Source organism: Macrotis lagotis, chromosome 5 (assembly GCF_037893015.1).
Source record: "Macrotis lagotis isolate mMagLag1 chromosome 5, bilby.v1.9.chrom.fasta, whole genome shotgun sequence".
Classification (NCBI taxonomy): Eukaryota; Metazoa; Chordata; class Mammalia; order Peramelemorphia; family Peramelidae; genus Macrotis; species Macrotis lagotis.
Genome location: NC_133662.1, coordinates 260,738,246 through 260,756,657, shown reverse-complemented (window position 1 = coordinate 260,756,657; position 18,412 = coordinate 260,738,246). Strand labels below are relative to the sequence as shown.

At 53.1% G+C, this 18,412-nt stretch overlaps 2 protein-coding genes across 5 annotated transcripts in view; one reads left to right on the top strand and one right to left on the bottom strand.

Annotated features, from left to right (window-relative positions):
• The first annotated feature begins 108 nt into the window (after positions 1 to 108).
• Positions 109 to 18,412, top strand: part of ECE2 (endothelin converting enzyme 2) — a 49,950-nt gene continuing 31,646 nt past the window's right edge. The window contains exons 1-3 of one of the 4 annotated variants that reach the window (XM_074189615.1): positions 109 to 368; positions 5,237 to 5,520; positions 6,132 to 7,521. In XM_074189615.1, coding sequence (XP_074045716.1) covers positions 191 to 368; positions 5,237 to 5,520; positions 6,132 to 6,419 — 750 coding nt within the window. In that variant the 5' untranslated portion in view covers positions 109 to 190 and the 3' untranslated portion in view covers positions 6,420 to 7,521. Of the gene's footprint in view, positions 369 to 5,236; positions 5,521 to 6,131; positions 7,522 to 15,663; positions 15,720 to 16,121; positions 16,208 to 17,325; positions 17,413 to 18,412 lie in introns of those variants that run through there. The other 3 variants (XM_074189616.1, XM_074189614.1, XM_074189613.1) reach the window with 3 other exon arrangements.
• Positions 8,148 to 8,737, bottom strand: CAMK2N2 (calcium/calmodulin dependent protein kinase II inhibitor 2). Its single transcript, XM_074190429.1, has 2 exons — positions 8,527 to 8,737; positions 8,148 to 8,258 (listed from the first exon to the last, which is right to left on the bottom strand). The coding sequence occupies exons 1-2, from the start codon at positions 8,693 to 8,695 to the stop codon at positions 8,188 to 8,190; spliced, it is 240 nt and encodes a 79-aa protein (XP_074046530.1). The 5' UTR covers positions 8,696 to 8,737; the 3' UTR covers positions 8,148 to 8,187.

Sequence of the window (18,412 nt, the reverse complement as noted above, 5' to 3'; positions counted from 1 at the left end):
GAAGCGGCGGAGGAGGCGGAAGCTGGGGGCCCAATGGGCGGCCGGAGAGGAGGCTCCGCCCCGATCGGAGAAGTCCCGCCTCGGAAGTGCCGCCGCCGGCGCCAATTGGCTGGGGCTCGGCCTGGGGCCCGCCCCCTGCTCGCTCCGATTGGCTCCTGACCGCCCCCCGTGACCGCACCCCGGCCGTAGCATGGCTTCTTCGCCGCCGCTCCCCGAGAAGAGCTCGGAGTACCGGGAGGCCCAGTACTGGGACGAGCGCTACCGCCACGCCCGGGACGCGGCCCCCTACGAGTGGTTCGGCGGCTTCGGGGCCTTCCGGGACCTGTTGGAACCCGAGCTGCAGCCGGGGGACCGGATCCTGGTGCTGGGTATGCCCCGGAGGGCGGGGCTATGCTAATCGGGGGGCGGGGGCAAGGGAGGCCGCCAACGCTGGGGGCTGGCTGGGGGCTGGCTGGGGGCCGGGGTGCAGGGGGACAGGGATTAAGGGGGGCTGGGGGCGAAGAGGAGCCCAAAACATTAGGGAATGGGGCGGCTGGGTGGCGCCGCGGAGAGAGCACCGGCCCTGGAGCCAGGAGGACCTGGGTTCAAATCCGCTGTGTGGCCTTGGGCAAGCCGCTTCACCCCATGGCCTTGCAAAAACTGAAAAAACAAAAGAAATCAGGAAGTAAGGGAGGTCTGAGGGGTCTGCCAGGGGGTCAGGGGAGAGGGTGCTGTGCCCGGAGTCACGGAGCCTCATCTTCCTGGGTTCAGCTCTGGCCCCAGACCCTACCTGTGTGACCCTGGACGAGTCCCTTCACCCCATTTCTCTCAGTTTTTGATACTTGGAACTAGAGGAGGAAATGGCAAACCGCTGCAGCATCCTTGCCAAGAAAGTGGGGTCGTGATGGTCAGATGGAGAGTGACTGAACTACAGCGAGGAGGGGGCCCGAGGGGTTAGGTAGTAAGAAAAGTGGGGGGCCAAGGAGGAAGAGAGCTCAGTGAGAATGGAGGCAGAGGAAGGTCGGGGGGGAGGGACGTGGGGGCGTGGGACAGGGACTGAGGGGTACCAGGAAGCCACAATGACCAAGGAGTAGTCTGGGAGAGAGGGGCTGAGGAGATACATGAAATCAGAGGAGTAGGAAGGGATAGTTCTATCTAAGGGGCTTGTTTTGGGAGGGAGGGAGAGAGGCTGAGGGTATTGGGCCAAACCTTCCCCGGCACTGGCAGCTAAAACAAGTAATTACCTTAATTCCAGCCCTAGGGAGCTCCACTGGCAGAAGCAAACACCCATTAGATCTTACCCCAGTCAGGGGAGGTCATCCCCATGGACGCAGTCTCTTTAAGGGAAATGAGACAACCCCACCTGGAGAGTTAGATACATTCAGTTTTGGACCTCAAAGTTTAGGAAGGAGTGGCCAACTCAGAGTGTATCCTGACGAAGGAGACCAACATGGTGAGGTCCAGAGTCTACGTCAGGCCAAAGGAGGATCATTGGTGTTTAATCCCGAGAAAGCCAAGAGTCTCCAAATCCCAGACTTGAAAATCAGGAGCTTTTCTAGTCCTAGTTGTACCTGAATAACTATCCCCACTATGGCAGCTAGGTGGCGCAGTGGATAGAGCACCGGCCCTGGAGTCAGGAGGACCTGAGTTCAAATGCGACCTCAGACACTTCATAACTACCTAGCTGTGTGGCCTTGGGCAAGCCACTTAATCCCAATGCCTTGCAAAAATCTAAAACAAAACCAAAAACAATCCCGACTACAAGATTCTTGAAAAGAGGTTATACAACTTTGACTTGAATACCCTCTGTTTTACTTAGGGAAGCAGTTTGCTGTAGTGAGTGGATAGTATACTGGTCTTGGAGCTGGGAAAATCTCTGTCATAGACTACATGTGAACCTTACCTCAGATACTCGCTTAGCTGAGTGACCGTGGACAAATCACAGCCTGTTTCCTCATCTGTTAAGTGGGAAAGTTAAGGCCTAGAGTCAGGAAAACTTCCTAAATTCAAATCTGGTCTCAGACACTCACTAGTTGTGTGGTCCTAGGCAAGTCACTTCACCCTGTGGGCCTCAGTTTCCTCATTTGTAAAATGAACAGGAGAAGGAAATGACAAACTGCTCTAGTATCTCTGCCAAGAACACCTCAGATGGGGTCATGAAGTCAGACGCAACTGAAAACAACTAAATAACAAAATGGTGGAGCCTTCTGTATAGAAGAGGCAGCATGAAGCCATGGAGCCTGCGTCCAGTTCCCACCCCTGATGATCAGTGACCACGTAAACTCTCAGAGCTTCTATTTTCTTAACTGTAAAGTGAGGGGGTACCTAGATAGCCTCTATGTGCTGAAGTCATGATCCTTTGCAGCTCAGGCTTCTGTTTCCCTGTCTGCTTCACACCCCGCTCACCCACTCTACTTTGTCTTTTGTAGGCTTCTCCCCAGGTCCCCAACATGAGAGGCTCCACTCCCCAGTGTTTGTGACACCCAGGTGCTTTCCTTCGGCACTGCCTTCTCTTTTATAGCTCAGTGGATGGAGTATACTGGGAGCTGCAGGCTAACCCTGGGAGAAGCTCATAATTGCCCCCATTCAAATGAAGCTGAAAAGATGTCTGGAATACCAAGTTAGGAACAGCATCAAGGAGGGAAGAGAGAGGGGGAAACAAGACTGGTCTGGCACGACCAGAACATCTCTTTCATAACATCCCCAGATCATTCCCACACAGACTCTTGGGCCTTTGAAAACTGGAGCATGTTTTTGCTCTTTTCCAATCCAGTGGCCTCTCTTCTGCGGCATTTCAAGGACCTGTGGCTCAGCCCACATCTGTCAGGTCTTAGACACTCTCGTGTGTATTCCTAGGCACCAAGACTCATTATACTTCCTTGTCTTGGCCTCACCTCCCATACGTTCTGATTCTTCTTTAGCCATTTTTTTTTTTTGTTTGGATCTTTAGTTTCCTTCCTCAGGAAGGTAAGGGAACTCCATCTCCCAATACAGATCAGCAGTTGTGTTGCCCAAGCTGGAGCAGGAAGAGGTTAAGTCATTTGCCCAAAGGCCACTAGGTCTAGAGAGTTGCTGGCTTTGACATCCAAATCCTACCTCAGAAACTGTTGTGACCCTGGGCAAATCTCTTAAGCCCTTTGTGCCTCAGTGTCCCCATTTATAAAATTTGGGATAATAAGATCAACTACTTTATGAGTTTGTTGTGAGGTCCAAGCAGGGTAGAATCTATAGCTTTGCAAATCCTAATGTTAGCTATTAGGATTAGTGTGTGGAGAGGTGGGACATAGACTCAGCTCTTCCTGGCTGAGGTCACCTCTGAGCTAATTATTTGTTTGGTCTTTTTAGTCAGAAGTTTGTTATCTGTGGCAGAGAAATCAGCCAGGTTTGAGTCGTTGGACCTTTTTAATCTCTCCTTTTATTATCGCTTCATCTGTCTTGGTTTAGAGGACCTGGGCCTTCTTTTCTTTGATCTTCCCCTTGCCTCCAGCATAGCTTTAGAAAAGCCTTTGCAAATGGCCATTTATTGCCAGGCTTGAGCTCATTCTAGGCTCTGCTTCTTCTAGAATTTTATTCCTGCTTTTGGTGGCTGTTCATCTTCCTTTGATTCTATTCTCATCTCTTTTTCACTTCTAGTATCTGTTTGTGTTTTCAGAGTTTCTCTTTTAAACAAACATTTACCTCCCCCATGGGCCAATGTCCCCTGCAGTCCTGTGGACCTTTAGATCCTACCCAGCTTTCTTCTGAGTCTTTTGGAACCTGCTCCTCCCAAATAACTAGCGCATGTCCTGGACCCACTTCCTAACCCCCTTCTCTCTTGTGGACTTGGTGATTTTCCTTGCTGGGCAGGATCAGGACCAGAATAGCTAACCCCGTCATCTTTTGAAACACAAGGTTATCATTACTGCAAGTCCAGAATTTATCAGCCCTCCTGTTTTTGTCAGAGAGAGCACTTCAGCTGTAAACCATAGTCCCAGTTGTACCATGTCTCTGGACCAGTTTGGTGACTTCTGCCTGAGCAAGCTAGGGCACCTCTTCTTTCCTGGTTCCATCCTTACCAACATGATAACTTATGTACCTTACATTTACACTTTACATGCATTGCTTCATTTCAACTCCACAGAAACCTTGAGAGATTGGTGCTATTATTATCCCCATTCTACAGATGAGGAACCTGAGGCACCAAAGGTAAATGACTTGTCCAGGGTCACCTATTCAGAAAATGGCTGAATCAGGATTCAGACTTAGATCTTTCTGATATTTTGGTCTTAACTGCCTTCCACAAGTCTCTACCATGTTCCCTGGCCCCTCATGTTCCTGTTTTTTTTTTTTTCACTTGAGTCTATGTTCTAGAGCAGAATGTTTTAGATTAGCAGAGGTTTAGATAGCCTCTGTTGAAGGAGGAACTGCCAAAGAATCAGAGCTGCTCCAAGAGACCAAGAATGTTGCAGAGAGGGAAATCCTGTTTTGAGGGGGGGGAGTGAGACAAAAGCCTTCTGAGATCCCAGTGAAGTCTTTCCCTTCATTCCCCCCCATTTCTTAGTATTCTTCCCTCTCTCAAGTTACTTTGTTTACATGGTTTTGCAAATGGTGAATCTTTGGATAGATGGTAATGTCCTGGAGAGCAGGGGCTGTGTCATTATATCCCTGGGACCTAGCTCAGTGCTCTTCATACAATGAGCACTTTAATAAATACCAATTGGATTTTCTTGCAGGGTGGGACATGGGCTGGCAGAAGGTGGGGATTGGACTGGGGCATTAGCCCCTGGAGACTGAAGCTTCAGGGAGGGTTTGGAAGGTCTAGTATTGGGGTTCAGTAGAGCATCCCCCTCTCTACTCAAGACTTGAGGATGGGAAAATGTCAGCCATGTTGCCCCTAGGTCTTCATCTATCTAGGAAGCCTGAGGAAGTTCTTGGACTAAGACTGTCCTTTCTTCCTGAGTCACTCCAAGCTGTCCATCAGTGATGACTGGAGTGGCCTCCAGAGGATTAGGGAGATACCTAGAGCTGATCCCTTGATCCTGTTACTGGAACTAATGCTGATAAAAGGAAACCTAATCCCTATGAGACAGGGCTGGTGGGAGACCTCTAGCTTGGAAGAAGGGGCAAGCCAAGACAAGAATTTGCCTTTAGGGTGCCAACTCCCATCTCCTAAGGGTCAGCCATGGAACTGGAGAGGGAGAAAGGGACCCGGGGATGAAGCAGGATTCAGTAACCATTTCCTCTCCCCTCCCCTCCTTTTTTTTTTCCTCCCCTGTAGGCTGTGGGAACAGTGCGCTGAGCTATGAGCTTTTGTGTGGGGGCTTTCCCAATGTGGTCAGTGTGGATTACTCTCCAGTGGTAGTGGCCGCTATGCGGGACCGCTATGCCCACGTCCCCATGTTGCGCTGGGAAACAATGGATGCCCGAGCTCTCAGTTTCCCTAATAGCAGCTTTGATGTGGTGCTAGAGAAGGGTACCTTGGATGCTCTGCTGGCTGGGGAACGAGACCCTTGGACGGTGTCCCCAGAGGGTGTTCAGACTGTGGATGAAGTTCTCAGTGAGGTGAGATTAGAGAGAGCTAGTGAGTGCTGATCTGATAGGACTGCAGAGGAGAGGGGAAAGGGGTAGAGTGGGAAGTGGGACAGAATAAGGTGAAGGAGAAAAGAATGTGACTAAGCAACGTGCCTATAATGGGAAGAGGAACACTGGGTGCCTGGATTCCAATCTCACCCCACCTTGAACAGCTGTGAGACCTTAGACCAGTCCTTCCCTTCTCTGTAAGATGGGGAAGTAGCATGTGATGACCTTGGAGAGCCCTTACTATCCCAGGGCAGAAAGAAAAAAAGATTAAAGAGAGCTTGGAACCAAACAACTTGGTTCTATGGAAGTGGGTTCCATGGAGGCCCAGGGGTTCAGACAGGAGAGCTTGGGAATGGTTAGTGGCTAACTTGGGAGACAGCTCCATCAGACCGTTCCCCTTCATAAACCCAATCTCCAATCCAGCTTCTCTACCTCCCAAAACACACTGCTGAGGCTAGGGTGATGGGATATCTTTGCACATAGGTTGGGAGGAGAGAGGAAGGAGAGGAAGGAGCTAGGGGAAGGAGGGGCCACTGGCCTTCCAAGACCCCAAACCAGACCCCACTGACTGCTCATTCCTCCACCTTTTTTAGGTGAGTCGAGTGCTGACTCCTCGGGGTCGGTTCATCTCCCTGACGGCAGCAGCTCCCCACTTTCGGGTTCGGCACTATGCCCAGCCCAACTACGGTTGGTCTCTTCACCATGCATCCTATGGCAGCGGATTCCACTTCCATTTCTACCTCATGCACAAGGGGGGTGAGCTGAGTCCAACCCAGCAAGCCTTGGGGGCCCGGCTGCATGCCCCTCCAAGCCCCCCATCTTCACCGTGCTTCCTTCAAGATTCTGACAAGGAGGATTTCCTCAGTGCCATAGAGCTCTAAAGGCTGATTCTGGTCCAAGGCGACTGGGTGCTTTCTGAGCTGAGCTGCCTCTCTCCCCTCATTCTCTACCTACCATAGCTGCCTTGGAAGCTAAAGTCCTGGCCTTGAGTTGGGGTTAGCATCTCTCCCAGGAACGCTGACCGATCAGCCTGGAAGGGGTGCACCAAGCAGCCGGGGGCCCCCCCTCTGGGTGTTGCTTGCCCATTCTTGAGCTTCCCTTGCTGGCCACGCCACTGTCTTATCCTTTTCTAGGAATTGCCAGGAATGTCCCCCAGCGAGACTGCCCCCATCCTCAATGGGAAAGAAAGCCAAATGAGGCCCCAGGTGTGGCGACCTGTGTCTGTCACAAGTTGTCTCCTTAAACTCTCCTCTCCAGCATGACTATCCTGGGGAATAGAGTTCAGGAGATTTGGAATCAGGCCCAAGTCTGGTCTGTCAGTCCTCAGTGTGCTCATCTGTAAAATGGGGATGGGGCTGTTATTGCAGTCCCTGCTTCTCAGGGGCTCGAATGAAGATTGTGTCTGGAAATCCGTCCAGAAACTTTTAAAGAATGATCTATGGATGTGGCTATTTTGGGGTTGGTGGGGGTCTCTTAGCGCCTCAGGCTGGAAAGCCAAACCAGCATTCTTGGGCTGCGCCGGCTTGGTCTTCCAGTATCCACTATGAGTCACTCGATGACTCAGACCCCGGGGCCTGTGGCTTTCAGAGCCTCCCAGAAGTGGGGGCTGAGAAGGGGGGTCAGCCTGGCAGGCTTCCTCCTGTCTTCCCCTCCCCCCGCCTCTTTACCTCCCTGAGCTCTGGGAGGGCAGATGCCTAGCTGAGCCACAGGGCCTAGAGCTGGCTTCCCCAAGCACAGGCAGCCCGGGAGAGGCAGGAGCCAGGCGTTGTACAGGTCTCTTTTATTTAGGAGCTCCTGGTACAGTGACGATGACGGGAGGAAGGGGCTGGGAAGGGAACATTTACAGTGCTGCATCCCTGGGGCCCCTTTGGCATCATCCCAGAGGCAGTGCATTCCCCAGGGACAGGGAGCAGTGGGGTGCAAGGCGGGAGACGAGGGGGACCCTCCCGGGACTCAGCCTGGGAAGGGGCGGGGCTCCAGAACCCCAGACTGGCCGCGTGAGTGGGGACCAAGGGGGAGGGGAAGGGTTCCCGAGGTCGTCGCCTAAGGGCTGAGCCCATCCGCCAGGCGCGGATTAGCCGTGGCCCGGACCAAGGGGGGCTTTAGAAGATCCAGTAAACAAAGACTCGGATATAAAAATACAAATGTGCCGAGCAGACACCTTAGAAAGAGGCTGCGGGGGGGGGCCCGCCAGACGCAGGGGGGGGCTAGCCGGGCAGGGGCGGAGGGTGCCCCCCGGCAGGGCTCCGGGGGGAGGCTCATGCATGCGAGGTGCAGCCAAACGTCCCTGGGAAGGGCGGCCCGGCGGGCGCTGCTCAGCTTGCGAACCGGCTGGGGGGCGGGGGCCGTGCGGGGCGGGGGGCGGGGGGCGGCGATGACATGTCCGTGGCGCCGGGCGCCACGCGCTTCTGTGTCCGTTTCTGTGGGCGGGGTGGGGCCGCGACCCGAGTCCTAAAGTGCGTGGCCGGGCCGGGCCGGGCCCCGAGCGGGCCGCGCCGCCGCCGTGGTGCTGAAGCGGACAGCTCCGGGGCGGCGGCGGCGGCGGCCCGGCCCGAGCCGCTGGCTCCTGAGGCCCCGGCCCGCTGGGGCCGGGGGCGCCGGCAGCTTCCTGGCCGTCCTGCGCTCCGGGCGCGGACCTCGCCGGCGCCCCTACACTCCGGCCGGCGGCTTCTCCCCCATCCCCTTCAGCACGTCATCTATCCGGTCGTCCTCGATCACCACTGCGGGACAAACAGCGCCTCAGGCCGGCGGCCTCGGGGATCCCCCCCCCCCAGCCAAGCCAGGCGGGACCCCGGAGTCCCGGAGACCAGCGGCAGGAATGGGGCCACCGGGGGCCCGGGACGCGAGGGGAGCCCTTGGCGCGCCCGATGGTCGGGGCTGCGGCAGGAGCGGGGCGGGGTGGGGGGGCTGCGGTCGGCTCGGATGGAGCGGGGGGCGTAGCCGGGGGCCGGTTTCTGGGTCGGGGGGGGGGGGCCCAGGCCGCCCTACCTCTCTTGGCCCGGCCGATCTGGCCCAGCTTGGGGGGCCGTTTGGCTTGGTTGCCCGCGAAGAAGGAGTTGGTGTCCTGGAGGCGGCAGCTGAAGGAGAGGTCGGAGGCCTCGGGGTCGGCGCCGAAGCGGCCCATCTTGTCCTCGCTGTAGGGGAGGATCTCCGACATGCTGCAGCGGGGCGAGGAGCGCTGGGGGCTGCGGGCCGGGCGGCTGGCTGTGCGGGGATCTGCGCGTGTGCGCGGGGGCGCGCGTGGGGGGGCGCGCGGGGGTGCGTGTGCGCCACGCCGAGCGGAGCTGGGGGGCAGCCGCGCCGGCCCCCGCGCGCCGGCCGGGGGCCCCTACCTCGCTAGCCGCGCCGGCGGCGGCAGGCCGCAGTGGCGCGGCCCCCGGGCCGCCCCCCGGGCCGCCCCGCGCAGCCCGCCCTGGCCGCTGGGCCGGCAGAAGCCGCCGAGGAGCTGGCGGACCTGGGCCAGCCGGCGGACAGGAGGGCCGCGGCGCGCGGAGCCCGGGGGGCGGAGGCGGAGGGGGCGGCGTGCGCGCCCGCGGAATGACAATGAGAGGCCGGACTGCGGCAGAGCGGGGCGGGGCGGGGGGCGGAGAGGGCCCAGCTGGGGAGGCGGGGAGCCCGGGGCCCCCCGGCCGGGGGCGGGGGGCGGGGGCCTTGGTGGGGGCAAGCGCCGGGCGCCCCGAGGACGCTCTTCTCCCTTCCCCGGGCGCCCTTGGCAGAGGGCCCCCTGTTTAGGCTCTCCTCCCTGGGGGCCCGGGCAGGGCCCAAAGCTCGGGGTCCCTTAGCTCGGGGCCCCCGTTCCGGGGGGATTCCTCTCAACGGCAGCGCCCCGGGACCCAGCCAGCGCGCCAAGCTCGCGTGTCATGGAGCCGGGGTGGGGGCGCGCATCACTCGGGGCGGCTTCTGGCCTTCCTTTGCCCCCTCCCCCACCCCAGCTCCTTCCCTCGGCGGCCGTGGCCGTCACCGGAACCGCTTAGCATGAGGGGCACGCAGGTGTACACGTGGGCTGGGCCTCTGGCATCCTCTGCCTGCCCACCCACCCTTCTCCTCCCTCCCAGCGTCAGCCCTGGCGCCCAGCTGCCCAGGCCCCAAGGATGGATACACGCCATGGCCCAGGCCCAGATCTGCCCTGATTCCAAACGAGGAGGACAACAGGAACACTTCTGAGATGGCTATAAAGGGCTTCCTCTCCCCACTCTGTTTTCGCCTTCAGCTGCCAGGCCGGATTGGGGTAGGGGATGGGAAAGACAAGTAATATGGTCCCCATTTCACCCCTGCCCAAAGGGAAGATCCAGGAGCCCCGATCACTTATCAGACCTCTTAGAATTAGAGCTGATGGGTGCTTAGGAATTATTTATTCCAACCCTTTCCTTTTACAGATGAAGAAACTGAGGTTCAGAGAAGGGGAAAAACTGGCCTAGGATCATTTAGCTCAGTAAATTCCAAGTAGAGTCTGATTTGAACCCAAATCTTAATCCCCCCAAGCCAGGACTCTTCCCACCAGTGACAACTTTGTAGAGTTCCCACAGTAAGTGGGGGGGGGGAAGACTGGCTCTAGTCTTGACTCGGCCCTGGATCTCTCTCTGCATTTCTGTCTTATACCCTCACAGGATCTTTCCACCATGTAGATAAAGATAGATACTTATTGGACAGAGTCTAGAAACTAAGCACTTTCTGTGTTAGACCTCTTCTCCCTCTGCTCCCTCCCACAGAGGTGCTGGGGCATCCCTTTTCTGCCCACAGGTACAGAGGGAAGGCCTTTCCAGAGCCTGATGTCCCTCTGAGCCTTGGCCAGAGTCCTCCAGCACAGTCTCCTATTCAGTTTACTTTGAGAAATCCACTCAAGGAGAGGCCAGTCAGGAAAAAGAGCTTCACCATCATCAGCTGGAGGAAGTAGCTTGAGGTATAGAAGGTTGGGTAGGGAGAGAGGCTGACCCTAGGGGAGGACATTTTAGGACATTACTTAATGGTGGTTGGCTGGTTCTGACTTGGCAGTGACATTTATGAAGAGTCTACTAAAGACTGGCCCTGGTCTTTCCTTTAGAACAAAGGTTTTTTTTTTTTTTTAAATTAATGTTCTTTTCTCTCTTTTAATTTCAACCTCACTTTCCTATGGTTCTTTCCCTTTCTGCAACATGAAAACTAAATCTGAAAATGTATGCCTTATTCTGTACCTGTAGCCACCACCTCTCTATCCAAATAGGGAGACATGAAGACATGAAAACATCTGAAGGCAAATGCCTTCATTTTGCTCACTCAGGACAGAGCATAATGATTGATTGTTCTTCCCAGTCTAAAGTTCCATACTTTCACCTCCAACCCCCATTGATAGTGTGACCCTCTATTAAACTTCTTTTGAATTTGCATCCCTTAACACAGCTTCAGAATTTAGTAAGCACCTCCTTGTCTATTCATTGTTTAGTTCATCATTCATTGGGTCATGTCTTGTGCCACCTCCAGCACCTCTTCAGTCTCAGTGGCCATTTTCTGAGCAAGGACAGATTGTCTTTCACCAGAGTACCAGTTAAACTTCCTTCCACATGACCCTGAGCAGATCATTTATCCTTCATTGGAGTGTTTGCTCATCTCAAAGGGGAAGATCTCCAAATGGTCTCCAAGTGACTTTCTGCTCTGAATCGATGGTACAATAGCCAATGAAGAGGCAAGACCTGAGTTAAAGTCAATGTGCATTATAAATGGACATGTATGATGATCCTCCAAAATTACCTGGGGAGGAATAGTCAAACATTTACAAATCAGAGAGAATGGTGGCAGCAAAACCAGTAGGAGAGAATGGTCAGATGGGCTTCAGAGAAGTCAAAGAGGGTGATGACTAAGAAACAGTCATGAGGTGAGCTTGTTTTAACTCTGTCATTATTATGAAAGAACAATGACAAAATGTATGGGGAAATAATTGATAAAAATCCCTAAGCAGGAATAAAACTGTTTTTTTTTTAAAAAAAATGCCAAAAGAGTAGGTATTCATCAGGCAAGGAACTCTAAGGACCAATTTTGAGAGAAGATGGAAGGAGCAGAATACGGGTGAGGTCAATGAAGGTCAATAAAGTTTAAACAGATGGAAGACCCGTCTAATGTCAGGACAGAAAATAGCCTCAGTTGGTGTCAGTTGAGAGTTGTTGCATTGAAGGGAGAAGAGAAGATTTAGAAGAGCTACCCTGAAGGATGTGAGAGAGAATAAGGCCTGAAAGAAAGGAATGATTGTCCTGCAGCTGATCTGAGGCAATCAAAGACAAAAATATACCTAGCATCCAGTCAGGAATTTCCTTCAGCATCTGGTCCCTTAAGATGACTGAAAGAACCTTGGATGAAGGCTAGAGCAGGAAAGGTCAAAGAGACAAGAGATTCAAAGGGTCCTTCTCCAACTGGGGTTCTGTAGAACTGGGTTGGACTTAGTTGATATGTGGGTTAGTTTTGTCAAACTTTATTTTTTTTTTATCCTTTTGGCAGGGGACAGGGAAATATTGGGAAATGGAGGGTAATGTAAAAGCAAAAGATATCAATAAAGGTGGTTTTCAAAAGAAATGTCAGATTATGTCTTGCCAGGAGGTTGCTATTACCAGTCAATTAGCAGCGGCCTGGACTTGGAGACAGGAAAAGTGTTGAATTCTGACTGATACCTACTAGCTTTGTAACTCTGGGCAAGTCATTTAACCTGAGTCTCAATTTCTTCATTCATAAAATGGCGATAATAGGGCATTCCCTGTCAATCAAAAGACATTTATTACGTGCTTCAACATGCTAAGTGCTGTTTTAAGTTCTGGGGGTGCTGCCATAGAAGCAACCAACCAATAAGCAGGACTTAAAGGCTTACTCTGCATTGTGCTAATCACCGGAGATACAAAGAAAAATTGCAGACATCTCTTGCCCTCAGGGAGTTTCTGTTCTAAAGGGGGAGACCACATATAGGAAGGTAATCAGAGGAGAAGGCTGGAGTATTGGGGAAAGTCTCCTGGAGGAGGTGGCAGTTATCTCAGTTTTAAAGGGACCTAGGGATTTTTTTTTTAGGTTTTTGCAAGGCAATGGGGTTAAGTGACTTGCCCAAGGCCACAAAGCTAGGTAATTATTAAGTGTCTGAGGCTGGATTTGAACTCAGGTCCACCTGACTCCAGGGCCAGTGTTCTATCCACTGTGCCACCTAGCCACCTGGACCTAGGGATTCTAAGAGCATAGTTCCTCCTGGGATAGCAAGGGAGTGATGTTTGTCCATCCTTCTCGAAGAAGACCACAGCACCAGGGAGATGATGTCATTACATGCACATGAATTAGATTTGGGTGCTGACTAGCTGCTCCTAATGGCATGAGCCAAAGGGATGAAGAGGAGAGAATGGAATATTGTAGATAAGGAGGTCAGAAGACTGAAAAGACCACCAAGTCCAACTCCCTTGTTTTGCCTTTCAGGAAGCTGGAAACCAGAGAGGTTTGATGATTTGCTCAAGGTCATTGGGGTAATAAATGGTGGAAGGAGGATTCAGGCTACCTGTTTCCAAAACCATCATTTCTTCCCACTATGCTACTCTGCTTCCCTCTAGGACAAAGATTCTTCAAGATGACCAGAGATAGCCCTGTGTTCAGTCTGAGAGTTTGGAACCAGATTTGAACTCAGATCCTCCTGACTCCTGGACTAATGTTTTATCCGCTGTGTACCACCTAGCTGCCCTGAGAGCTTAATGAGTAGCACAAAAAGTCTTGTGCCTATGATGCTGGGGGGGGGGGGCGATCTATATTTCTGAGGAAACTTGAGAGAAAATCTGGGGACTCCTTAAAGATTTTTAAGTCTGTGTTTCTGTTTAAGTGTTTGAAAATAATCCAGATGGTCAATAATGGCCAGAAATGAAAACAAAACAATCCCTCCTACAAAGACTGAGCCCACTGTTGCCCTCCCTTGATCATCTGAGTGTTCTGTGCCAGGGACAATTTGTGAAAAGATGGGAACAGTAGAATGACTGAAGAAAGGGACATAAATTGGGTCGTTGTTCAAACTCTTGGATTTCCTATGCCAAATTCTTGTACTTTATTTATAAAAAAAGATGGAGTCAGTGCATTAAAATAAAACATCATCAGCTGATTTAACAAATGACAGGGGAGATTTGCTGTGCATGGTCTCCAGCTGCAGTAGCTGGATTGATGATTTCATTAAGCTCGGGAAGTTCCATTATGGACTCTGTGGCTTAGACATATGGAAAGGGGGAACAAGGAACCACTGTAGTTTTTAGTTGTCTGGGGTACAGCCAAATAAGTGAATTGTCCAAGGGCACAAAGTTCATATGTCTCAGGAGCAGTAACCATGGCAAATATTATATAAGACTTTATGGTTTGCAAAAACAAAAATCCCTTTACAGATTTTATCGCAATGGAGACGCATAACATCCCTGGAAGGTGGATTATTACCTCCATTTTGTTTTTGTGGAACAGTGGGTTAAGTGACTTGCCCAGGGTTGCCCAGCTAGTACACCCCCATTTTAATGATGTGAAATCTCAACTTGAGAGAGATTGTGTGAGTTAGGGTAACAGGAACATTGATTTAGGCTTGGAAGGAAATTTAGATCCCAGGTTGTCCAACTCCATTCATTTTGTAGATGAGGAAACTGAGGCACAGAGGTGAAGGGATTTGCTCAGAGTTATACTTGTAGTGAGTGTCTTGGGAGGGATTCAAACCCACATCTTCTGCCTCCAAACCTACTGTCTTATCCACGACCTAACTGATCTACCTTACATAGCTCAACTCACATCTGGAGGGTTGTCTCCAGTTCTGGGAATCCCAGTGCAGGAAGGATATTGTCAGACCAGAGCGAATCCCACACAGGGTGACCAGGGACTGGGTGAGGGTTGAGGGGCCTGGACCGTTTGCCTTGAATGAAAGGATCAGTTGATAAAAAAGGAATGTTTAGCCTGAACAAAGGAAGATGAAAGGGAGAGAAAAGACCATCTGCCTTGAAGTATTTGCAAGGTTGCCCTGGGTGGATTTGTTCTTGTCCCCAGGACTAGGAAACAGAGGTTGCAGAGAGGCAGACTTAGATCTGATAGGAGGGGACATTTCTACCACTTAGAGGGAGCCCAAGGTGAAAGGGGGGGCTGGTGGCCTCTCCCTTAGTGAAGGTTCTTAGAAAGGGACTGGATAAACATGTGCCAAGGATGGGGGAACAGGGGCTTCTTGGCCATCCTGGGCTGGGATGATCTCCAAGGTACCTTCCATCTCCAAATCTGGTGCCATAGAGTCTCTTAGAAGGATAAGACTTGTTTCTTTATTGGTGTTTCTGCTTCGGATAGTCTCAGAAGTTTAAAGAATTTAGCGAATGAGTGAAAGAAAGAAAACCTTGAGGATCTATACCGTGCTCTATGTTAAGTTCTGGGGATACCCATAAAAAATGAAAGACCCCAGCTCTTCATGGAGCTCACACAGATGGGAGAATACTAGGCTAAATTTAATTCTTAAAAATAATCTCTCCAGGGCCGGCGAGGTGGCGCAGTGGATAGAGCACCGGCCCTGGAGGCAGGAGGACCTGGGTTCAAATTCAGTCTCAGACACTTAATCATTACCTAGCTGTGTGGCCTTGGGCAAGCCACTTAACCCCATTGCCTTGCAAAATTCCTTAAAAAAAATAGTAATCTCTCCAGAAAGAAAGGAACAAAATGCGTTGTTTCCCCCCCAAGAGAAATGTTAATGGTTTTCTTTTTTAAAAGGTAGCGCTTTGCACATAGTAGGGTCCTAAGAAGTTCGAACTGAAAGGTATTAAAAGAGGGGATGATGTGCCTGGGTGCCCACCCCACCTGCAAGTCCCTTTTCCAAGGCTGCAGCCAGTCTCAGGGGGCTCGGAAAGGAAGGGGCGGAGGGACTGTTTCTGCAGATAAGGCTGGCTGGGAGTCTGGCAGAGGGGAGATGAGCCTCCTGGCTGTGTAAGCTGGGTTGAGGGGGGGGGCCAGAATGGGCCACCCGGTCCTAGAGAGGGTGGGCAGCGGGCGAGTGAGGGCTCCACTCTGGCCTGAAGCCCCGGGGACGCTGTTGGTTTGTTTGTTTGGGGGAGGGGTGGGATTGTGAGGTCTGTTGCGGGAGGATCTGCCAGTCTGAGCGACGTCTGTAAACTGGCAGCAGAACCCGGGCGTGGGGGGAGGAGGGAGGCGGGCTGGTGGCCAGCGAACCTCAACTCCTGGGCAGATTCTCCAGGGTGAGTGGCTGCATCCCAAATGGGAGAGGGATGCTCCCCGGAACTTCCAGGGAGGGAAGCAGGAAGGGCTGACTTCTTGGGACTAGAAGGGGCTTCAGGTGCCACAGGCAGGGCTGTTGGGGAGCAGAGGAGAGGGGCTTAGAGGAGCCCCCGCGCGGCCATCTGGGTCCAGGGCCCTCCCCACCCCGCGCCCCTGGCTGGGGTGCTCCCCGGCCGCCGGGGCTCCGCCTCCCATGTCCCCTCCCCCAGGTCCGATGCTCTGGGAGGGGGGAGAGCCTGGAGGGCGGGGGCTGTGGCGCCGGCTGCCGCTGCCACCGTCGCCGCCGCTAGTCCCGGACTCGGCCTTGGCCATGGCGGGTGGAGGAGGCGCTGGGGGCCCAGGTCCGGCCGAACCAGCCAGGGGGCCGCCAAACCCAGCCTAGCCGAGCCTGGGGAGGGGCCGCCCCCAGCCCATCATGAGCTTGGCCCTGCAGGAGCTGGGCGGAGGCGTGAGTGTGGGGCTGGGAGGCAGAAACCAGGTGGGGGGGAGGTTGGGGCGCGGTGTCTGGGCTTGGGGGCGCGGCGAGGGAGTGAGCAAGAAGCTGGGGACCAGGGGAGCGGAACGTGGGGGGTGCGCTCCCGATCGCACTCCGTTTCCTTGCCCTGCCTTCAGGAGAGGCAATTGAGGGGTGATGTCCTAGAAGGGGAAAGCCAAGAAACTCTGCTGGGTGGGGGTGGGGAGCTGGCCTCGGCGCCTCCAGCCTGGAGTTTCCCTGAATACAGTTGTAGGTCCCACCTCCACACCCTTACCTCATCCGTAGGCTGTGCCTGGCTCCAGGTCACCGGGGAGGCAGGTTGGGGGTCAGCCCTAGCAAAAACAACCAAATAAACTGCTGTGCCATGGGGGGGGGGGGGTGGGAGGGAGGGAAGGAAAGCTGCCTTTCCCACCTCCAAACTTTTACCTCACCCTTAAGGTGAGCTGGCCCAGCTACGTTAGAGAGCTGTCCTGGGGAGTTGCACTTGAAATGGAAGGGGCTGCGCGGACAGGAGTGGGCAGGTCTCTTTCCCTGGGACTGTGGAACAGGAAATTTGAGGAGAAAGTTGGAGAGCTGGGGAGGGCGAAAAGACTGACAGGAGCACAGAGTCCTCCCTCGTCCACTTGTGCTGTGCTCCCTCTGTGCACGGAGAGTCCCTTGCAAGCTCCAGGAGGGCAGGAACCATTCCCTCCATCTTTCCCTATCCCACTACCACCCAGGGCCATCTCCAGTCATCTTGAGTCTTATCTGGCCACTGGACTCAGATGGCTCTGGAGGAGAAAATGAGACTGGGGACTTAGCACAGTGCTCCCTCACTCACGACAGCCCCTCCCGGAGGTCATGGGCCTCTTCATGCATCATCACCATTCTGGAAACCCTCCTAGAGCAGTGTCATTTCTAGATCTCTCCCTCCCCCTTTCTCCATAGATAATCAATGTTTAGTGGATGACATTGGTTGAATACAAAGTGCTACAGATTCAGGCATTCTAGGGACCCACCCCAAGGGGATAGGAGAAGAGGAACTGAGGGCCCCTAGAGAAGGCAGTTTCCCTCACTCTGACAATTGTGTTCCTCTGTCTCTGTCTCTGCAGATGATGGAGTATAAGCGGACCACCCTTCGAGATGATGAGGCCCCTGAGCCTTCACCTGATGGCATTCCCTCTCCAGATGTTATGGAGGTCTGCATGAGCTATTGGGGAGTGGGATTGGGGAAGAGGGTGCCTCCTTGCAGTCAGCTCCCCTCCCCCCACTCACTTTTTAGTTGTGGGAGGCAAGAAAATGAAATGGACCTGAACTGGAATCCTGGCTCACACATTGACTAGCCGTGTGATGTTTTGCAGATCATTTCACTCTTAGACCTGCTTATTCATCTGTAAAATGAAGGGGATAGGATGATTTAACTCCCCAAATTTTATTTTGTGATCTCTCTGGGCTTCAGTTTCCCTGTCTGTATCATGAAGGCTGTGGACCCAGAAGACCTCTAAAACCCTTCCAATTCTGAATCTCTAAGCCTTCCTACTATACTGGCTTAACTGCCGCCTCCTACTTTCCATGCTCCCTCATGGTAAGAAACCAGCAGGCCGAGACTTCATAAATGGACTGGACAAGTCTTTTGTAGCTCACTGATCAGAGTTAACTCAACTAATTAATGATATTAGGTTGGTATTCATTTACTGGCCTGTTTACAAAGTGTTTTCCACATCTCTTCATTTACCTATATCAATGACAAATCCAGGGCAACATGGGGAAGGAGGTGGGGAAAAGAACAACCTTGACTTTAGAAAGTCCCAGATTTGGGGTCAGCTAGGTGGCACAGTGGATAGAGCACCGGCCCTGGAGTCAGGAGGACCTGAGTTCAAATCTGATCTCAGACACTTAATGATTACCTGGCTGTGTGGCCTTGGACAAGTCACTTAACCCCATTGCCTTGCAAAAATAACAACAACAACAACAAAAAAGACCCAAATTCAAGTCTAGACTCTGCTACATACCAGCTGTGTGACCCTGAACCAGTGATTTGCCATCTCAGGGCCTGAGGCACGCATTAAGATTCCTATCAATCAACACTGTTTCAAGCTACTATGGGTCAGTCTTTTATGCTAAGTTACAAATACAGATAAACAACAAAATTGTGTTGGTGGAGTTCCCTACAGGAACTGTATGACCTTGGGTGAGTCA